We start from the raw sequence: 21,994 nt of genomic DNA on the forward strand, positions 1-21,994 counted from the left end.
TTAAATTTTTCTTTTTCTCAAAATGGCGGCTTCCCGCACTTCTCTTCTTCCCCCGCCTACTAAAATGGCGGCTTCCCGCGCTTGGCGGTCTTTCCCACGCTCGTCTTCTTTCCCCGCCGACTACAATGGCGGATTCCCGCGTTTGCCTTCTTCCCCCGCTGGCTGCAATGGTGATTGCCGTGCTGCTGCCGTTCTCGCCTCCCCAGCGGTTCTTAATTCCCCGACGCTGCTTTTACTCCCCCGCGGTTCCCGTGGGCATTCACGCTTCCCCTGCTGTTGCGCCTCTCAGCCCCGCATGCAGCCCGGTCCTTTACACCGGCTGCGTTTGAGTTCTCCGCGGCTCTCGTGCCTTAAGCTGCCCCAGTCGCTGCGCCTCTCGGCCTCGATTGCAGCCCGGCCCTTTTCACCGGCCGTGGTCGAGTTCTCCGCCCTTTTTCCTCCGTTTTCCCTCCCCCACTCCACAGTCAACGCGGCCGACTTTCTGCTCGTGTCGCTGATCGGCTTACCCACCACCGTGGTAGAAGGGATGATCACTGCCTGTCGCTGATGGAGGGCTTCGTGGTCAGAATTTTTCTTTTTAACCCGGGTTCTCGATGCCTCCCGTGCGATGGTGCTCAGCAGGATGATGAGGGCGGATGCCTCTTCTCGACGCCCGTTCTGAGGACGAAGCTGCCTTGGATGTAAAACTGCCGCAGGGTAAGATTGGACTCGTCGCCACTGTTAAGTCTGTGTCCCAGTTATGCTTATTATAAATCACTGGACACAGACCACAAGAATAACTTTAACAGGTCTTTACTATTCGGAGGTCAGGGCTGAACTGCCCAGCAAATCCCTACACAACGTTTATATACCGGTGTGGTCACCACCGGTATTACAGTTTACAGCAGCCAAGAGAAAGTAGTACATCTCTTAAGGTAGTTCTCTTAAGGTGGAACAGGTTACATACACCACAGGCACCCTATCCATCACCTCAAACATTCACTCCCTCCACCACCGGCGTACCGTGGCTGCAGTGTGTACCATCTACAAGAAGCACTGCAGCAACTCACCAAGGCTTCTTCGGCAGTACCTCCCAAACCCGCGACCTCTTCCACCTAGAAGGACAAGGGCAGCAGGCGCATGGGAGCATCACCACTTCCAAGTTCCCCTCCAAGTCACACACCATCCTGACTTAAAAGTATATTGCCGATCCTTCATCATCGCTGGGTCAAAATCTTGGAACTCCCTCCCTAACAGCTCTGTGGGAGTACCTTCACCACACGGACTGCAGCAGTTCAAGAACGCGGCTCACCAACACCTTCTCAAGGGCAATTAGGGATGGGTAATAAAGGCTGGCTTTGCCAGCGACACCCACATCCCATAAGTGAATTAAAAAAAAATTAAAGGGACATTCCTGCTGTTTCTGGCTTCTTGGAAAACTGACTGCAGCATGCACAGCACATGCTGTGGTCAGTCGCGAGCAAATTTCAGAGAGGGGCCCAAAAAATGCGTTAGGCCCCTGATTAGCATAGGTAACGAGCCTAATGCCAGCTTCAGGTGAGCGGCCTGGTGACTACAGAGTGCCTAACCAATAGGGCGTGTGCCACACTCCTGGCATGGGCTGAGCGCTAATGGATCCTTCAACTGTTTTGCGCTGTGTAAACAATGTTCTCGGCCAGAAAGTTCTGAAAGGCAACCGTTTATAAACCTTGGCAAAAACCTTCAAATGTTCCTACTTCTAAATTATTTATTTTGCATTATGAAATAAATAGAGAACCTTAAAATGCGATAAACATAGTACATCAGTATTTCCAGAATAAGCCTTTCAGATTTAGATCCAGCACCTACAGGGAAAAGAAATCCAATTGCTTTCAAGTGTATTTATATTGCAATCTACATCACTGTAATAATTGTTACTGGTTTTCATTTTGCATTGCCTATAGTACAGCACGTGGCTCTTAATAGTCTGGATTCCTATTGTGCAACACAAAATCTAGCACAAACAGTCCCATGGTTACAGTGTTAGGAATGCTACTCTCCCAACAAAAGACTTTCCGGCATTTCACTGGCATTTGCACTCAGCTTTGCCTAGGGGACATGGTTTATCAGACTAGGTTATTAAGAAGAGAGATGAAAACTGTCCAGCATTCATAGCAAATTTAGCAAAATATATATAGCATTGTCTTGCCCGCTTGATTGGCACCCCATCCACCACCTTAAGCATTCACTCCCTCCACCACTGGTGTACCGTGGCTGCAGTGTGTACCATCTACAAGATGCACTGCAGCAACTCGCCAAGGCTTATTTGGCAGCACCTCCCAAATGCACGACCTCTACCATCTAGAAGGACAAGGGCAGCAGGCACATGGGAACACCATCACCTCCAAGTTCCCCTCCAAGTTACACACCATCCTGACTTGGAAATATATCGTCGTTCCATCATCGTTGCTGGGTCAAAATCCTGGAACTCCCTCCCTAACAGCACTGTGGGAGTACCTTCACCACATGGACTGCAGTGATTTAAGAAGGCGGCTCACCATCACCTTCTCAAGGGCAATTAGGGATGGGCAATAAATGCTGGCCTTGCCAGCGATACCCACATCCCATAAACGAATAAAAAAAATGCAATATTTCTGGTCATGGATTCATGCCATGCCCTCCTGTTATGTATGACTTTTACATTTAAATATAAGCAGTGTGGATTGAGAGAGGTGACATAGACCATGAAAATTCCTTTGGCAGTTCGACAGTCTCATGTAAATGAGGCCCGAGGCCCCAGATCTGGTGGCCCTCGGGCCACCTGTCCCGGTGCAGGGATCTGGATCGTTCCCTGATCCCAGTTCACTCTGGCCTGTACCTAATGGAATCTTGCTCACAGAAACCATACGTTCAAATTTTCTGTGTTACCACATTTTCGTTAGCAATTCATGATTATCGACAAAAGGTCAGCCCCTCTCTCATTTTCTGCGAAAAAGGAAGTTTTGGCATCAAGAATTTTATATTTCAATACATTAAAACAGAAAATGTACAAAATGTAATCGGTAGATTTTTGAATATTAAGGGAATCGGAGATAGTGCAGGAAAGTGGAGATGAGGTAGAGGATCAGCCATGATCTCATTGAATGGCGGAGCAGGCTCGAGGAGCCAAATGGCCTACTCCTGCTCCTATCTCTTATGTTCTTATGTACAGTGGGTCCAACACTATTCAAAAGAGAATAAACAGTTTAATATTTCAGGTGGGATAAGCCATCAGAACCCTGAAGAAGTTCAAGAATTCCAAAGAAGGTTCCCACTAGAAGCGTTAACTCATTTTTCTTTACCAGGTGTCATAGAAGATAGGAGCAGGAGTAGGCCATTCGGCCCTTCGAGCCTGCTCCGCCATTCAATGTGATCATGGCTGATCATCCAAATTCAGTACCCTGTCCCTGCCTTTTCCCCATATCCCTTGATCCCTTCAGCCTCAAGAAACATATCCAACTCTTTCTTGAATATATTTAATGAACTGGCCTCCACCGCCCTCTGCGGCAGTGAATTCCACAGGTTCACCACTCTCTGGGTGAAGAAATTCCTCCTAATTTCAGTCCTAAATGGCTTACCCCTTATCCTTAGACTATGACCCCTGGTTCTGGACTCCCTGGCCATCAGAAACATCCTTCCTGCATCTAGTCTGTCCAGACCTGACAGAATTTTATAGGTTTCGATGCGATCCCCTCTCAATCTTCTAAACTCCAGTGAGTATAAGCCCAATCGACACAATCTCTCCTCATACGTCATTCCTGCCATCCCTGGTATCAGCCTGGTGAATCTTCGCTGCACTCCCTCCATGGCAAGAACGTCCTTCCTCAGGTAAGGTGACCAAAACTGCACACAATACTCAAGGTGCGGTCTCACCAAGGCCCTGTACAACTGTAGCAAGACATCCTTGTTCCTGTACTCGAACCCTCTTGCTACGAAGGCCAACATACCATTTGCCTTCTTAACCGCCTGCTGCACCTGCATGCTTACCTTCAGCGACTGGTGCACAAGGACACCCAGGTCTCTTTGCACTTCCCCTTCTCCCAATCTATTGCCATTCAAATAATAATCTGCCTTCCTGTTTTTGCCACCAAAGTGGATAACCTCACATTTATCCACATTATAGTGCATTTGCCATGTTTCTGCCCAATCACCCAAACTGTCCAAATCGTACTGGAGTTTCCCGACATCCTCCTCGCAGCTTACCCTCCCGCCCAGCTTTGTGTCGTCTGCAAATTTGGAGATATTACATCCAATTCCCTCATCCAGATCATTAATATATATTGTGAACAGCTGGGCTCCTAGGACCGATCCTTGCGGTACCCCACTAGTCACTGCCTGCCACTCGGAAAACGACCCGTTTATTCCAACTCTTTGCTTTCTGTCCGCCAACCAGTTCTCTATCCAAGTCAATACCTTGCCCCCAATCCCATGTGCCTTAATTTTGCACGCTAATCTCTTGTGTGGGACCTTATCGAAAGCCTTCTGAAAGTCCAAATACACCACATCCACTGGTTCTCCCTTATCTATTTTACCAGTTACATCCTCAAAAAATTCCAGTAGATTAGTCAAGCATGATTTACCTTTTGTAAATCCATGTTGACTTTGTCCGATCCTGTCACTGCTTTCCAAGTGCTCTGCTATTACATCTTTTATAATAGACTCTAGCATTTTCCCCACTACCGATGTCAGGCTTACCGGTCTATAATTCCCCGCTTTTTCTCTACCACCTTTTTTGAATAGTGGGGTAACATTAGCTACCCTCTAATCCATGGGTACCGTTCCAGAGTCTATCGAGTTCTGGAAGATGATCAGTAATGCATCTACTATCTCTAGGGCCACTTGCTTAAGTACCCTGGGATGTAGACCATCAGGCCCTGGGGATTTATCGGCCTTCAGTCCCATCAATTTTCCTAACACTATTTTCCTACAAATACTGATTTCTTTCAGTTCCTTGCTTTCATCAGACCCTATGTTCCCCGGCATCACTGGGAGCTTATTTGTGTCCTCCTTTGTGAAGACAGAACCAAAGTATGCATTTAGTTGGTCTGCCATTTCCTTGTTTCCCATTATAAATTCCCCTGATTCTGACTGTAAGGGACCTACGCTTGACTTCACTAATCTTTTTCTCTTCACATATCTATAAAAGCTTTTACAGTCAGTTTTTATGTTCCCTGCTAGCTTACTCTCATATTCTATTTTCCCTTTCTTAATTAATCCCTTTGTCCTCCTTTGTTGACTCCTAAACTGCTCCCAATCCTCAGGATTATTGCTTTTTCTAGCCAATTTATATGTCCTCTCCTTGGATCTTATGCTATCCCTAATTTCCCTTGTTAGCCACGGTTGAGTCACCTTTTTTGTTTTATTTTTACGCCAAACTTGGATGAACAAATTCTGTAGCTCATCCATTCAGTCTTTGAATGTTATCCATTGCCTATCCACTGTCAACCCTTTGAGCGCCATTCCCCACTCAATCCTACCCAACTCACTCTTCAGACCATCGTAGTTTCCTTTATTTAAATTGAGGACCCTTGTCTCTGAGTCATCTTAATGAAGAATTCGATCATATTATGATCGCTCCGACCCAAGGGGCCTCGTACAACAAGATTGCTAATTAATCCTTTCTCGTTGCATAATACCCAGTCTAAGATGACCTGATGTCTAGTTGGTTCCTCGACATATTGGTCCAGGAAACCATCCCGTAAACACTCCAGGAATTCCTCCTCCACAGTATTGTTACTAATTTGGTTGGCCCAATCTATATGTAGGTTAAAGTCACCCATGATGACTGCTGTGCCCTTATTGCACGCTTCTTTAATTTCCCTTTTAATGCCATCCCCAACCTCCACCTTACTGTTTGGAGGTCTATATACCACTCCCACTAATGTTTTTTTCCCCTTAGTATTTCTCAATTCTACCCATACAGATTCCACATCATCAGAGCTAATATCCTTCTTTACAATTGTATTAATCCCTTCTTTAACCAGTAATGCTACCCCACCTCCCTTTCCTTTTTGCCTATCTTTCCTGAATATCAAATACCCCTGGATGTTGAGTTCCCAGTCTTGGCCATCCTTGAGCCACGTTTCTGTAATCCCAACCAAATCGTATTCGTTTACCTCTGTTTGCGCAGCCAATTCATCCACCTTATTACAAATGCTCCTCGCATTAAGACACAAAGCCTTCAGGCTTGTTTTTTTAACGCCCTTAGACCTATTAGAATTATTATTTGCTGTGGCCATGTTTGATTTAAACCGTTGATTTCTCTGACTGCCACTTTTGTTTTTCTCCTTTCTATCATTTGCTTTTATCCCTGTTTTCCTTTCCTCTGTCTCCCTGCTCAGGTTCCCAACCCCCTGCCATTTTAGTTTAAACCCCCCCGAACAGTGCTAGCAAACCTCCCCGCAAGGATATTTGTCCCGCTCTGGTTCAGGTGCAACCCGTCCGACTTGTACAAGTCCCACCTTTCCCAGAAGCCGGCCCAGTGATCCAGGAAACTAAAGCCCTCCCTCCTGCACCAACTCTTTAGCCACGCATTCATCTGCTCTATCCTCCTATTCCTATACTCACTAGCACGTGGCACTGGGAGTAATCCAGAGATTACATCCTTTGAGGTCCTGCTCTTTAATCTGCTACCTAGCTCCCTAAATTCTTGTTGCAGGACCTCATCCCTCTTCCTACCTATGTCGTTGGTCCCAATGTGAACCACGACCTCTGCCTGTTCACCCTCCCCCTTCAGAATGCCCTGCAGCCGTTCAGTGACATCCTTGACCCTGGCACCAGGGAGGCAACAAACCACCCTGGAGTCATGTTTACGGCCACAGAACCGTCTATCTGTTCCCCTTACGATAGAATCCCCTACCACTATTGCTCTCCCACTCTTTTTCCTCCCTTCCTGAGCAGCAGCAACACCCCCGGTGCCAGGAAGTTGGCTGCTGCTGCCTTCCTCTGGTGAGTCATCCCCCTCAACAGTATCCAAATTGGTATACCTGTTTGAAAGGGGGATGGCCACAGGGGTCTCCTGCACTACCTGCCTGCTTCTACTGCTCCGCCTGGTGGTCACCCATTTCCCTCATGCCTGTGCAGCCCTACCCTGTGGCGTGACCAACTCATCAAACGTGTAATCCACGACCCTCTCAGCATCGTGAATGCTCCACAACCCATCCATCCGCAGCTCCAGCGCCTCAATACGGCCCGTTAGTAGCTGCAGCTGGATGCATTTCTGGCACACGTCATCAGGGACATTGGCAGCGTCCCTGAATTCCCACATAGAGCAAGAGGAGCATAACACGGGGCTGGGCTCTCCGGGCATGACTTACCCCCTTAATTAATTTAAATTAATTCAGTACCACCAGTTAAAGATATACTCTAGGGCGCTTATTTACCAACTGTCCCCACTACACCACAGAGACCCAAGAAAATATAAACCGCAGAATTTAAGCTTGTAATAAAAGAAATACTCACCAACCAATCACTTACCTGCTTCCTGGTGATGTCACACTTGGATTACTTTTTACCTCTCTCCTCTGCTGTTGAATTGGCCGGGCCTCACCTCGCAACTGCCGCCGCTTTTAAGCTCTGCCACCGGTCACTGCCCCCTCGCAGGTCCGATGCTCTGATCGGGCCTCACCTCGCAACTGCCGCCGATTTCAAACTGCTGCCGCTTTTAAGCTCTGCCGCCAGTCACTGCCCCCTCACAGGTCTGATGCTCTGATCGGGCCTCACCTCGCAACTGCCGCCGATTTCAAACTGCCGCCGCTTTTAAGCTCTGCCGCTGGTCACTGCCCCCTCACAGGTCCGATGCTCTGATCGGGCCTCACCTCGCAGAGCAGATGTGCATTTCTAGTGTTTTCTGTTTTTATTTCTGATTTCCAGCGTTCACAGTTTTTCTTGGTCTCTTTTTTATTCCAGTATAATAAACAAGCTGCATCAACCACTGATCATGACTATGATGTAGTGAAATACAAAACATTTTACAGCAGTCACATTTCTTTTCCCTATTAGGTGCCAGATCTCGATCTGGAAGGCTTGTTTGGAAATGCTGATGATGTACTACATGTATCCTCCAATCTACTCAAACATCTGGAAGAAACAACTACTGGAAAATCAGACCAACTCCTCTTGATAAGTAAGTATTTAACAAAATACAGTGCATTAGTTTTGGTGAGACAAGTTATTCTGTCCAGTCTAAATCCACATTAGTGTTGAATAATCAGACACAATGATGGGAATTTTAACCCACCCTGCCTGGCGGGCACGGAGCAGGGAGGGGGCTTTAAAATGGCACATTCACCCATACTACCCCAATCCCGCTGGAATCCTGATTGGCACCATTTTAACTGCTTGCTGCAGTTAGGTGGCTGAGGTGCCTGCCCGAAGCAGGCGGGAGACTCATACGTTTATGCAAATTGGGGTCCCATTACGCTAATGGTACCCAAATTGGACATTAACCCTGGCCTAAGTGGGAAAGCTACGGCAGCTTACCCGCCAAGTGAAGGCAGGTCAACAGTTCTAAAGAAGGACAGAGGCCCTCGAAGGGAAGTGGAAAACCTTGCTTTATGGGGCCAGGAGGAGCAGGAGTGCTCTTCCAGGCTCCAAAAGGAAAGTGGCAACCTCCCCTTGCCCCAGACTCTCTCCCTTCCCTGGCGCGAGACCATCTCAAAACCCTCTCCCTTGATTACCGGTGAGCCTTCCTCTGGTGGTGGCCGGCGGCCTCTGGTTGCCTGAACTTCCACTCCTGCCAGCTTCCAGCTGCTGTTTTACTCCCCATGCAAATGAAGCCTGGGAGTTAAAATACCCCAAGCCACAAACTTAGGCACTCTCCCCGACCCCTGCCCAAAACCCATAGGGGCTTAACATTGCACCCTATCATTCTGTGCAAGACAATGTTATATATGTTTTGCTAAATTTGCTATGAATGCTGGACAGTTTTCATCTCTCTTCTTAATAAGATAAACCACTCGGCAAAGCTGAGTACACATGCCAGTGAAATGCCAGAAAGTCTTTTGTTGGGAGAGTAGCATTCCCAACATTGTAACCATGGGACTGTTTGTGCTAGATTTTGTGTTGCGCAATAGTAATCCAGACTATTAAAAGCCACGTGCTCTACTATAGGCAATGCAAAATGAAAACCAGTAACTCACCTCACTGATTATTACAGTGATGCAGTTTCCAATACAAATACAGTTGAAAGCAATTACATTTCTTTTCCATGAAGGTGCTGGATCTAAAGCTAAAAGGCTTATCTGGAATTACTGATATACTAAGTGTATTGCATTTTACGATTCTCTATTTATTTCATAATGCAAAATAAATAATTTAGAAATCGTTTCTAGGTACATTTGAAGGTTTTTGCCAAGGCTCATAAACTGTTGCCATTCAGAACTTTCTGGCCTAGAACTTTGTTTACACAGCACAAACTAATTGAAGGATCCAATAGCGCTCAGCCCATGCCAGGAGTATGGCACACGCCCTATTGGTTAGGCGCTCTGTAGTCACCAGGCCACTCGCCTGAAGCTGGCGTTAGGCCCCTGATTAGCATAGGTAACGAGCCTAACGCCATTTTTTGGGCCCTCTCTGAAATTTGCTCGCGACTGACCACATGCTGCAATCAGTTTTCCAAGAAGCCAGAAAGAACAAGAGTGTCCCTTTAATTTCTTCAGATTAGAGAAGCACTACAGTCTCTGACATAGTAAAATCAGCTTCACCATATCATAGCACTTAATGAGCATAATTTGTTTTGAAAATGTTTATCACATCACCTTCATGAATATTGTAAAGGAACAAATTACAAACATGCAGCCAAGGTCATTTATTTTTGTAATTTGAATTCCAATTTAGTAGTGAAATTTCAAAAGTGTTGTGATTGCAGTGTTATAATCATAACATATTTATTGATAATTCATTTTCTAAATTGCAGAATGCACAAGGGTCATTATTTTTTATTTTTAGCACAGTAATTTGAAAATGAACATGATCCCAAATTAAACACAAGCTTAGCTCCACTTTTTCATTCTCTAAATCACATTTTATGTCCAGTATATGAATGTATAATTTTTCTCAATCACATATTCAAGTATACAATGACCATCTATATAATCAGGCATTTACAAATATTCAAACTCATTCCTAGACACTATGGCCTAGAAATTCAGGGGTTTAGCGCCAGTCGTTAAGGCCTGATTCGTGAAAAAAATGGCAAGCGCCACACTTCCGCCCTCTGCCGGCCACCATTTTCAACTGGGCGGCTGTGCTGCTGATGTACACGTTTGCTATCATTATGGAGATTATGCAGATCGCGATGTCAGTGAGTGTACAACCCTCACATGACGCCCGATCTGCCATTTTGGAGTCTGCTGCTCTACTTATCGGCCTGTCTTAATTGCGACCAGCTGAGCAAGCGTTGACAAGCAGGAAAGAGGCTCCAGCAGTGGTATTTAAAGGGATCATCAGCAACAACTTGCAGATGACATGTTTATTCAGTTTGACTGGCTCTGTGGAACTTTCTGCAACTCTAGCAGCTTTATAAACTTCTTTCAAGGTCTTAAGGCGACAGAGAATGTTGGGGCAAGTGGAGAACACCGTGATTCTTATTTAAAGACTTCTGTTCACAACACTTGCTCACAGTCATGTGGGCTGTACTTGTTGTGTATGTAATATGTGTGCTACTTTGAACCTATGGACAGGACTGCACTACTTTGTGGGCGTAGTGATACGCAGTACCACTCCTGGCCATAGGGGTATAAATAGTACTGTGGGTACTGATCCCCCTCAGTTCCCGCCTGTGGGCATGAAGTAAAGACCTATGTATAGTCCCTACCTCCAACCAGTAAAGACCTGTTTGAGTTATACGTTTAAGTCTTTGTGTTAATTGTTCAATACAATACACATACTTAACACTGGCGACGAGTCGGTTCGAACCCTGCGGCAGTTATTCCACAGCGGCTTCGTCCAAAGACAGGACGTTGAAGAGAGGTTCCAATCCTCAACACCCCACTGAAAACTGAAGGGCAGCAGAAATCCTGACAGCTTCCAGCGACTGGAAGCGACAGGCATTAGGACCCTGAAGCCTCCATAACCTCGTGGGTAAGCCAGAGCCCGGGAGGGCGCGAGCGGGTAAGCCAGAGCCCGGGAGGGAGCGAGCAAGAGCCGCCGAGCGGGTGAGCCAGAGGCCGGGAGCCGCTTCAAGCGGGAGGCGCTTAGCGGGCCAGCGATCGCACCAGTGATAAGGGCTGAGAACCGTTTCGGGCGGGCGGCGCACCAGCGATCGCACAGGAGATAAGAGCCGCAGTCGGGCTGAAAGTCAGTGACGAGAAGCGCGGGAAAACCGCCATTGAAGTGGGCGGGGAGAGCGAGAAGCACGGGAAAGCCGCCATTTTTTGCGGGAAAACCGCTGGGGAAGAAGGCAGAAGCGGGAAAACCGCCATTTTGTGGGCGGAGGACGACGGCAAGAGCGGGAAGCCGCCATCTTGGATAACAAGTAAACAAAATAAAATCTGAGAAATTGCAAATCTACAATGCCTAAACACGGGAATATTAGCACCTTTGATAGTGACCTCGAAGATTGGGCCATATATGTTGAAAGAGTAAAAAATTATTGTAAGGCCAATAAAATTCATGACCAAGATAAAGCTCTAACATTATTAAATTTAATGGGTGCGAAGACATACGGGCAATTGAAACACCTGTTATCACCAGATGAACCGGCGGATAAGACGTTCGATGAGATTGTTACTGTCCTGAAAGATCATCTAAACCCCACGCCGCTGATGCTAGCGGAACGATTTAAATTTTACGACAGAAGGCAGCTACAGCATGAAAGCAATGCTGATTATTTGTTGGAATTGCGTAAATTAGCGAAATATTGCCAGTTTGGAACGGGACTGACAGAGGCACTTCGAGACAAATTTGTGTGTGGTTTATTTAAACAGGATACACAAAAGCGACTGCTCGAGGAGAATGAGCTGACGCTTGAGAAGGCGGTCACTATGGCAGCAGCACACGAAGCCGCAGCGAGAGGCACGGCAGTAATGCAGCTACGGTCACCGGAGCTCAGTGCACACAAATTGGGTGTGAGTTCTGGCAAATGTTATCGTTGTGGAAAGACAACGCATGATCAGAACCAGTGTTGGTTTAAAAACCAAGAATGTAGAACTTGTGGTAGGCTTGGACATATAGCTAGAGTATGCAGGTCAGGGAAGAAAACCAGCAACAAGAAGTCACCGCAAGGAAAATACGCAAAGGTACACAAGGTGACCGAACAGGAGTCTGATTCAGACGCTAGCAGTAATGAACTGGCTAGCTTAAGAGTACTCAACGCTGGTAAGGGTGCAGACCTCCAGACAATTTGGGTCACTCTTCAGATAGAAGGAGTCCAAGTAAAACTGGAATTGGACACTGGATCGGCATTGACGGTCATAAATAAGAAAGATTACGGAAAGTTATTCCAACATGTTCCCCTACAGGATACGGGGATCATATTGAAAACATACACGGGGCAAAGAGTGTACCCCATTGGGAAAATAGAGGTTGCAGTGGTCCACAAGGGCGAAGACAGTCAAATAATGGACTTATATGTGATATCTGAAGGAGGTTCTCCACTACTAGGACGGGAGTGGATTAGGAAAATGAATATGGACTGGCATTTCCTACAAACAATAACGAGTGAGAACTCGGTGAAGATAGTCGGCCCAGACTCTGGAACGGATGATGGTAAGCCCAACTCAGGTGCAAAAGACAAAGTTTCAGCACAGAATTCCACTGAGCAACAACAACATAGTTTAACTGTGGATTCTGAGTCTGGCAAGTCTACTGATGTGCCCATTTCTGAGGGACACCGGGCTCGAACTCAACTCCATTTCAAACTACAACAGCAATTAGAACAAATGCTTTGCCGTTGTGAGCAAGAGTTGAATGCAACGAAAGAGTTCTTTGATATAGAGTTGGAGAATCTGGAAAGACAACAGAAGCAGCTGATGGAGAAAATGGAGCAGGAGCACACAAAACGTCTGATGTCAGAGGAGTTAACGGTCAGCCAACTCCTGCATATGCTGAAGGACAGGACTCTGAAATGGGAAAAACTTGAACACGAACTTCAATATTCAAAGGAAAGGGGTTCGGAGCTATCAATGGTTATTGGAAGAGCTGAGGTGGCAACACAGACTGAGATGACTGCAACAGAGCAGCCCTTGGATGCCAAAAGTACGCTGACTCACGTCAACGTAGAACAACAGACCGCTGAAACAGCTGCTCCGGTAGAGGGATTGAATAGTCTGATCAATCAATCTCCAAAAGAAGTTGAAGTAGTAAAATCTCAAATGAGGTCATTAGTAAACGACTTGCTGAAAGCCCAGAAAAAGCTGGATGAAGAGGTACGCATGAAGAAGTCTCTTCAGGAAAGATGTCTGGACTTGGAACAAAAGCTGGCTAACGCCCAGCTGGGTATGGAGGAAATAGAAGACCCTCTCGCTGGCCTAGATCAGGACGACACCGAATATTACTATGTCCTGTCCTGCCCAACTTGTAACTTCGACTCCCACCATACAGAAATCATGGAGGAGCACCGAAAGTCTACAGAACATCGGGAGAAGGTGGCTCTACTACGGAAAAAGGAGGGAGAGAAGGAGGAACTGCGCATGCAGCTGGCAGCTGACAGTGGAGCCCAGAGAGTCTCCAAGAAGCAGAAAAGGAAAAGTCGAAACAGAAGATGACCCATCTGAACCATTATTACCTCTACCAGATCACACACGTGGTCCCTCCGAACGGAGCCAATTCAGTTCGGAAGTTCAAACTGTTAAATCCATGGAAGGACTATTGAATGAGTCACTCCAGCAACGTGAACCGACTCCACCACAGAGATTGAATCTGTGAACTGTTTTCCGCAGAGACTGAATCTGTGATCTGTTTTGACATGAAGTTATCTATGTTATTCTGTTATGTAAACCTGAAGTTATATATGTATATATGTTATTACGTTATGTTAAATGGGGAGATGACTGTAAAGCTAGGAAGGGAGGAATGTTGTGTATGTAATATGTGTGCTACTTTGAACCTATGGACAGGACTGCACTACTTTGTGGGCGTAGTGATACGCAGTACCACTCCTGGCCATAGGGGTATAAATAGTACTGTGGGTACTGATCCCCCTCAGTTCCCGCCTGTGGGCATGAAGTAAAGACCTATGTATAGTCCCTACCTCCAACCAGTAAAGACCTGTTTGAGTTATACGTTTAAGTCTTTGTGTTAATTGTTCAATACAATACACATACTTAACAGTACTGGCAGTCCCCCTCATGCTCGAGTATCTTCGGGAGAGGGAGTGAAGGCAATGAGGAAGAAGGGAAGATGCACGCAGAGGGAGGAGGGCCAGGAGTGCTCTCAACAGGAGGCCTTACTCACCTAATGTCTTCAGAGAGCACTTCTCTTATGTCCACTTAAGCGAGGAGCAGTGTATTAGGAGGCTCCGCTTCAGCAAGGAGGTGGTCACAGATCTGTCACCTCCTGCAACCAGACCTGCAGCCTCCGAGCAGGGTGACCATGGCTCTCCCAGTGGCCCTCAATGCCACTTTCTTCACCAGCAGATCTTTCCAGTCTGCAGCAGGAGACATAGCTAAAATCACCCAGTTCGATGTCCATCTCTGCATCCGGGAGGTCACAGAGATTCTCTACACCAGGAGAAGGGACTATGTTTTCTTCGGTCTGAGCAGAGAGAAGCAGAAGGGTCCGCATGTGGCATTGCCAGGATAACGGGCTTGCCCATGGTGCAGGGCACTATCGACTGTACCCACGTGGTTTTGCCGGCTCTGCATAACAATCCGGAGATCATCCATAACAGCAAAGTGGTGGAGCGATTGAATGTTTAAGGTGGTGGATGGGGTGCCAATCAAGCGGGCTGCTTTGTCCTGGATGGTGTCGAGCTTTTTGAGTTTTGTTGGAGCTGCACTCATCCAGGCAAGTGGAGAGTATTCCATCACACTCCTGACTTGTGCCTTGTAGATGGTGGAAAGGCACCATCTGGGAGTCAGGAGGTGAGAAACTTGCTGCAGAATACCCAGTCTCTGACCTGCTCTTGTTGCCACAGTATTTATGTGGCTGGTCCAGTTAAGTTTCTGGTCAATGGTGACCCCCCAGGACGTTGATGGTGGAGAATTCTGTGATGGTAATGCCGTTGAATGTCAAAGGGCGGTGGTTAGACTCTCACTTTTTGGAGATAGTCATTGCCTGGCACTTGTGTGGCGCAAATATTACTTGCCACTTAACAGCCCAAGCCTGAATGTCGTCCAGGTCTTGCTGCATGCGGGGATAGGCTGCTTCATTATCTGAAGAGTTGCGAATGGAACTCAACACTCTGCAATCATCAGCTACCATCCCCACTTCTGACCTTATGATGGAAGGAAGGTCATTGATGAAGCAGCTGAAGATGTTTGGCCTAGGACACTGCCCTGAGGAACTCTTGCAGCAATATCCTGGGTCTGAGATGATTGACTCCAACAATCACAACCATCTTCCTTTGTGCTAGGTATGCCTCCAGCCAGTGGAGAATTATTACAAGAGCTGCTTAATGCCACACTTGGTCAAATGCTGCCTTGATGTCAAGGGCAGTCACTCTCACCTCACCTCTGGAATTCAGCTCCTTTGTCCATGTTTGGACCAAGGCTGTAATGAGGTCGGGAGCCGAGTGGTCTTGGCGGAACCCAAACTGGGCATCAGTGAGCAGGTTATTGGTGAGTAAGTGTCGCTTGATAGCACTGTCGATGACACTTTCCATCACTTTGCTGATGATTGAGAGTAAACTGATTGGGCAGTAATTGGCCAGATTGAATTTGTCCTGCTTTTGGTGGACAGGTCATACCAGGGCAGTTTTCCACATTGTCTGATAGATGCCAGTGTTGTAGCTGTACTGGAACAACTTGGCTAGAGGCGCGGCTAGTTCTGGAGCACAAGTCTTCAGCACAATAACTGGGATGTTGTCGGGGCCCATAGCCTTTGCTGTATCCAGTGTGCTCAGCCGTTTCTTGATATCATGTGGAGTGAATCGAATTGGCTGAAGACTGGCTCCTGTGATGGTGGGGACCTCAGGAGTAGGCCGATATGGACCATCCACTCGGCACTTCTGGCTGAAGATGGTTGCAAACGCTTCAGCCTTATCTTTTGCACTCACGTGCTGGGCTCCACCATCATTGAGGATGGGGATATTCATGGAGCTTAGACGTGTATCTCTGTGTTTCTGTCTCTGTCTCTCTCCCCATCTCTATCTTTCTTTCTCTACGTCTCTTTCACTCTCACAAATGTAGCTATTCTAATTACCATCAACAAACACAGGTGGTAAGTAGAACTTTCACATTTCAATTAATTTGTTTTTTTATTGGTTTTTTAATTTGTTTTTTAATATCCCTGCACAGCTTTTCTCCACCCTGTCTGGTAAATCTTCACCAGTCATATGCTCAACCATGGGCCCTCCATTCTTCTGGCTCTGGATTACTGTTTGTTCCCCACTCCCTTCACTCTACTGTTGACACCAATCCCTGCCTCTGGAATTGTCTTTAAACAATTCTATCTTGTTGCCTCTCTCTCTGCCCTCAAATGCCTGCTAAAACTTGTTTCTATAACTATGCCTCAGTCACTCCCCCTTCCAAATTCCTACACTTTCTGTTTAAGGTTCACCTTCTCTTGTAAAAGTGCTCTATAGATGGAAGTTACTATTGCTGCTGCTGCTAGATTTAATTCCTGGATCCATGGGTGATATCTCAACCACTGGTCCCAGTTCCGCACCTTCACGCAAAGCTAGCTACATTGCTCATCTGCAAAAGAAAACAGGTTTCCCATGGATTGAAATACTTGACCTTTATTCTAGTTGTTTTGAATTTTTTTGTAATGCTGAATAGAAATCTAACTTCATTGGGCTGAAAGACATTTTAGAATATATACCATATACATCGTAATTATGTTGTTATGCAATGTAGGTGTAATATTTTAACAAGTTTTATTTCAGTGTTTCAAAGAAATTTCCCTTAATGTCTTGGCACCGAGCTTAAATTCCTCTACTCCCTATATTCACAAATATGTTATTAGTTAGAATAATACTACTTATATGGCTTACTTAATAATTTCAGAGTGTAAATTAAACATAATTTAAATTGACTGAACAGTTACATAGGGACTCAAAATAAATTGAACTCAATATTCATGTGATTTGCTAATCTAATTAATCCACTAAAATAAGCTAAAATGAATCTCAATAAGATATGTTGGAAGGAAATATTGGCTCCAAAATTCTTGGGGGTGTAGAGTGCGGAAAGTCTGGTTTCCACCCAGTGGAGCCTGAAATTTGTGGCAGAGCTCGGTGACACTCGGGTTCTGCCACGTTTGCCATGGCCTTTGGAATTCCAGTAAGAATGGCAATGGGCGTATCTTCCTCCTTCCCCCATGTCATGTTGAGAGTCGGTATGAGTCCCTTTGAAGTCCCAAAACGTTATTAAACTAAGGAAATGGATCCCAGAAGGGTTCTATTACCTTGTCCAGAAACAAAATGTTTCCTTTTGGAGAGTGAAACCCCCCCCCACTTTATTCTTCGGCCCTGTTGGCTTTAGAGGACAGGTCGGGATGGGTGCTGCTGCGTCAGACCCCAGTGACCCCATCCCCAGGATTTGGGATGTAGTCTTGGCATGGGGGTGATGCTTTGCTGGACTTGCACCAGCAGAACGCTTCCCCAGAAATTTCAAGGCCATTTAATATTTCAAATTAATGCAATTAAAATGTGTGTCCCTGCCCCTATTCACAATGAGAAACATTAACACGTACTTAAGGTAAAATTCAATGCTTCTGTCATAAAATCTGATGTTTATTTTCACCGTGGAAACAACATTATCGATTTCCTGAACAGTCCCCTGACTCATCAGCTTATCCCACAGGTTAAGCAGCTGTTCTGCAGGTAGGCCCTCAGTTGGAACTTTGGCAGAGCCTTGATTCACACAAGGTGACCTGATTTCAGGGCTTTGAAAATGTTGCTTTGTACTCAGCTGCTAAAAGGCACATCAGAATTGCAAGGTCGACTTGTTCTCTAATTCCCATCATTCCTTTGAATAAGCCACTCACCTGACTAGCCTGGCTGAAATTGGTTACTCACTTTTGGGCAATGTGATTACAAAACATACATCGAACCACCATGGTACAAGCATATTAGTACACCAAGACATTGCAACACTGGATCACCTCACTGCTATTTTAAAGCATTCATTAACCCTTCACACCCATATCAAGGATCGGAATTTGGAAATGGCACATTGGTAAGTTATCTGTAGCTACATCTGGACTTGTTAAGCAGTTCATTGGAGGTTTTCTAGCTTTAATGCATTTTTGTTATTAAAATAGCAATTCTGTTAGGTTTCATAATTATTTACAAAATATTCACAAGTTATGCATGACTTACGACAACTACAGTGGCCTTAGTTTTACACTGGTCTTACATAATTACAGCAGTATAGTCTGCAGGTACTTGCAAAACATTTTTCCAATCTTACAATCATGAGCTAAAGAATGTTTTTCTTTCCTTGAACTATCAATTGTAAACATATTTACAGTGGAGGAGAGATTCAGGAATGTCTAGTTTGTGTACTGCTGGCACTGACTTCTCCATTTTGACCTTCTGTTCTGATTCTGTGATTAGTGCGCGCCTAAGGCTGAAATACAAAAATCATTGGTATGAACATTGCAAACTAACTCACCTGAAGCCGCCCTCTGCTAAGTATAGTACCTTGAAATTAGATGGTGCTCAGAATACATCATTTAAGCAGGTGGAGCTTCCTTGGCTGACTACCTCTCTGTTCAAAGATAATCATTTTGTAGCCAATAGGGAGCTCTTCAGCTTAAATAATGTGGCAGGTTTAAATTATAGAGAGATAGTTTTACCACTCTGTATGCCAGACAGAAAACATCTACTGCCTACACGCCAGTTTCCATTTTGCCTGTTACATCTTGCTTAAACTGGGAGTGAATTTATGGTGCATAGGAACAGGAGAAGGCCTATCAACCTTGAGCCTGTTCCGCCATTCGATTAGATCATGGTTGATCTGTACTTCAACTCCATTTGCTCCCCTTTGTTCCATATCCCTTGATACCCTTACCTAACAAAAAGATCTAGCGATCTCAGTCTTGGAAATTTTAATTGAACCACCGTCCACAGCCTTTTGGTGGAGCGAGTTCCAGATTTCCACTACCCTTTGTGTAAAAAAGTGCTTCTTGATTTCACCCCTAAATGGCCGAGCTCTAATTTTGAGATTATGCCTTCTTGTTCTGGATTCCCTCACCAAAAGGCAATAGTTTCTCTGTATCTACCCTATCAAATCCCTTTATTATTTTAAACACATCAATTAGATCATCCCTCAATCTTCTAAACAGGGAGTATAAAAGTCAGGTTTATGCAACCTGACCTCATATTTTAACCCTTTAGCCCTGCTATAATTTTAGGGGATCTACACTGTAGGACTCCCAAGGCCAATATCTTTTTCCTGAGGTTCAGTGCCCAAAACTAATCACAATACTCCAGATGGGGTCTGACCAAGTCTTTATACAAATGAAGCATCACTTCCTTACTTGTGAATTGCAACCTCACTGCGATAGAGGCCAACATTCTATTAGCCTTTTAAATTTATTTTTGTACCTGTGCATTAGCTTATAGTGATTTGTGCACACGAATACATAGACCCCATTGTCCCTCCTCAGCTCCTCATCTCTCACCATTAAGAAAATGGCCCGTGATTTCCGATAGGAGGCTTCCTGCGTGCGGATGCCTCCTAACGGAAAAAAATCTATGCCCTTACCTGAGGGCTCCCGAGGTCCGGACACTTCCGATCCTGGGCCTCTCCACAGTCGAAATGCGCAGGGCCCACGTATCCCAGGGGCGCAGGGGGTTCGCAAGTGTCCCTGGGATCACGTGAGCCAGGCGAGCCAATAGAAGAAGGGAATCCCCCTTCATACTTTTGACAGATAGACCTATCAAAAGTATGAATGGAAATCACCCCAAAAACACATCAAAACATTAAATAAATTAAAAAAAAATCCATCACATTTTTAAAATGAGTTAAAATTACATTAATTTAAATATTTTTTAAAAATGTAATTGTTTGAAAAAAAGTTAAGGGCCTAGAAATTCAGTGGGCCTTGCACCCACTTAGCGCCTAAAGAGGTCTTTTGCGCCGGCGGGGTGGTAGCGTGGAAATTGAGTGCAGCGGTATTGGCGGCGGTAGCCGTTAGCGCTGTGCCGGGACCGATGACGTCATCGGTGTGCGCGGTGGCCCGTAACGCCCCGAAACCGCGCCGATCCCCATATTTATTGCGGCCGCCTCCTCCGAAGCGGGCGCAAACAGCGACCAGAAAACGGGGCCGTCCTGCTGCCATAGTGGGGCGCTTTAAAGCGGAAGGTGCGGCCGGCCGCTTTTTCGGCGGCCGCCTGCCCGCACCTCCTTCCCCGGCCTCCTCCACCACCCCCGCGGCATTGCCGGCTGGTTTCCGTGGAGCCCGGCACTTCTCCGTTGTGCCGGGCTCTTTTGCCGGCACTCACGATCGGGGCTGTGCCGGGCCGAGTGCGGCGGCCGAAAGCGGCCCGGCCGCACCTTCCGCTTTAAAGCGCCCCCACTATGGCAGCAGGACGGCCCGTTCTTCTGGTCGCTCGTTTGCGCACCCGCTTCGGAGGAGGCGGCCGCAATAAATATGGGGATCGGCGCGGTTTCGGGGCGCTTACGGGCCACCGCGCACACCGATGACGTCAACGGCCTCCCGGCCAGCGCTAACTTTTGGGTGCGAGCGAGCTGCCCGCGCCCAAGTGAATTTCTAGGCCAAAGTTTTTTACAGGGCTAAAAATAAATTTACCTTTTTTTAAAGTACTTTTAAATTATAAATGAGTGAAGCATCTAAAAATTTAAAAAAAAAACTCTTATGCTGGTAAAAGCAGGCCTTACGCCTGCTTTTACCAGGAGTAAGATTTTTAAGTGGTTTCAGCAGGCAGAGGTTCTGCAGAAAGCGGAACTCTCCGCCCGCAGAGGCCCTTTTCCAGGGCAAGCGTCTGATCTGTCAAGAGCATTCTTGCCAGATCGGGAATGCCGGTTTTCAGCGCATGCGCTTCGCAAGCCTGAAACCGGCATTTCCGATGTCCCTACGGGTGTGTACACAGCTCATACACACCTGTAGGCATCGGAAAACATGGGCCATATTCTTTCTTAGATCCATAGCAGATGACTTCACACTTCCCCACTTTGAACTCCACCTACCATAGTTTTCCCCACTCACTTAGTCTGTTATGTCCTTTTGCAATTTTCTGCTCTTATCCACATAACTTACTGTGCCTCCAAACTTAGTGTCATTTGCAAATTTGGATGTACAATTCTCAATTCCTTTATCATTAATATATATGGTAAAAAGCACTCCATGGTAATTACTCCTCAGTTTTCCACATTAAGCCATGGAGTGGTGTTAAATCCAAGTTGAAGTAGATTTTACCACTCCAAGTACTTAGAATCATTTTCTTTTGAATGCAAAGTAGGCCAATTTTATGTGCTATTCATTTAAATTAATGGGTTGGATTTTACCAGCCCTGAGGAGGCAGGTTTGGAGGCGGGACTGCTGGGAAAATGGGAAAAATTGTGAGCGGCTCCCAACCTCGCTCCCAACCCAACTCCGAACCATCTTCCTGGGAGGCGGGTCCCCGACTCGCATAGGGACCCATCTCCTTGAGGCGGGAAGGGGATTAGAGCCAATTAACTGCCTGTTAACAGGTAGTTAACAGGCAGTTAAGAGGCTTTTCACCATTTTACGCCTGCTGATGCGGGCTTCCCAATGTCGGGAAACCCCGCCAAGGTCAGCGAGGCGAGTAGTGGGTCTGCGGGGGTGAAAGGGGTTGAAATGTCAGCTGTAGAGGTGAGTGATGGGTGCAAGTGTAGACAGATAAGTATGAGAGGTGAGTGTAAAGAGTTGGAAAAAGTTTTCTTACCTTTGCTTCTTTCTGCAG

The 21,994-nt window shown here is 46.1% G+C and overlaps 1 protein-coding gene across 3 annotated transcripts in view; it reads left to right on the forward strand.

The window, feature by feature from the left end:
• Nucleotides 1-21,994, forward strand: part of arhgef37 (Rho guanine nucleotide exchange factor (GEF) 37) — a 183,953-nt gene that overhangs the window by 78,916 nt on the left and 83,043 nt on the right. For all 3 annotated transcript variants that reach the window (XM_085995305.1, XM_085995304.1, XM_085995306.1), the window contains exon 3: nucleotides 7,999-8,122. In XM_085995305.1, the coding sequence (XP_085851431.1) occupies nucleotides 7,999-8,122 (124 nt within the window). The remainder of the gene's footprint in view (nucleotides 1-7,998; nucleotides 8,123-21,994) is intronic.

Source organism: Somniosus microcephalus, chromosome 8 (genome assembly GCF_052327205.1).
Source record: "Somniosus microcephalus isolate GS21.2 chromosome 8, FLI_Smic_1.0, whole genome shotgun sequence".
NCBI classification, from domain to species: Eukaryota; Metazoa; Chordata; class Chondrichthyes; order Squaliformes; family Somniosidae; genus Somniosus; species Somniosus microcephalus.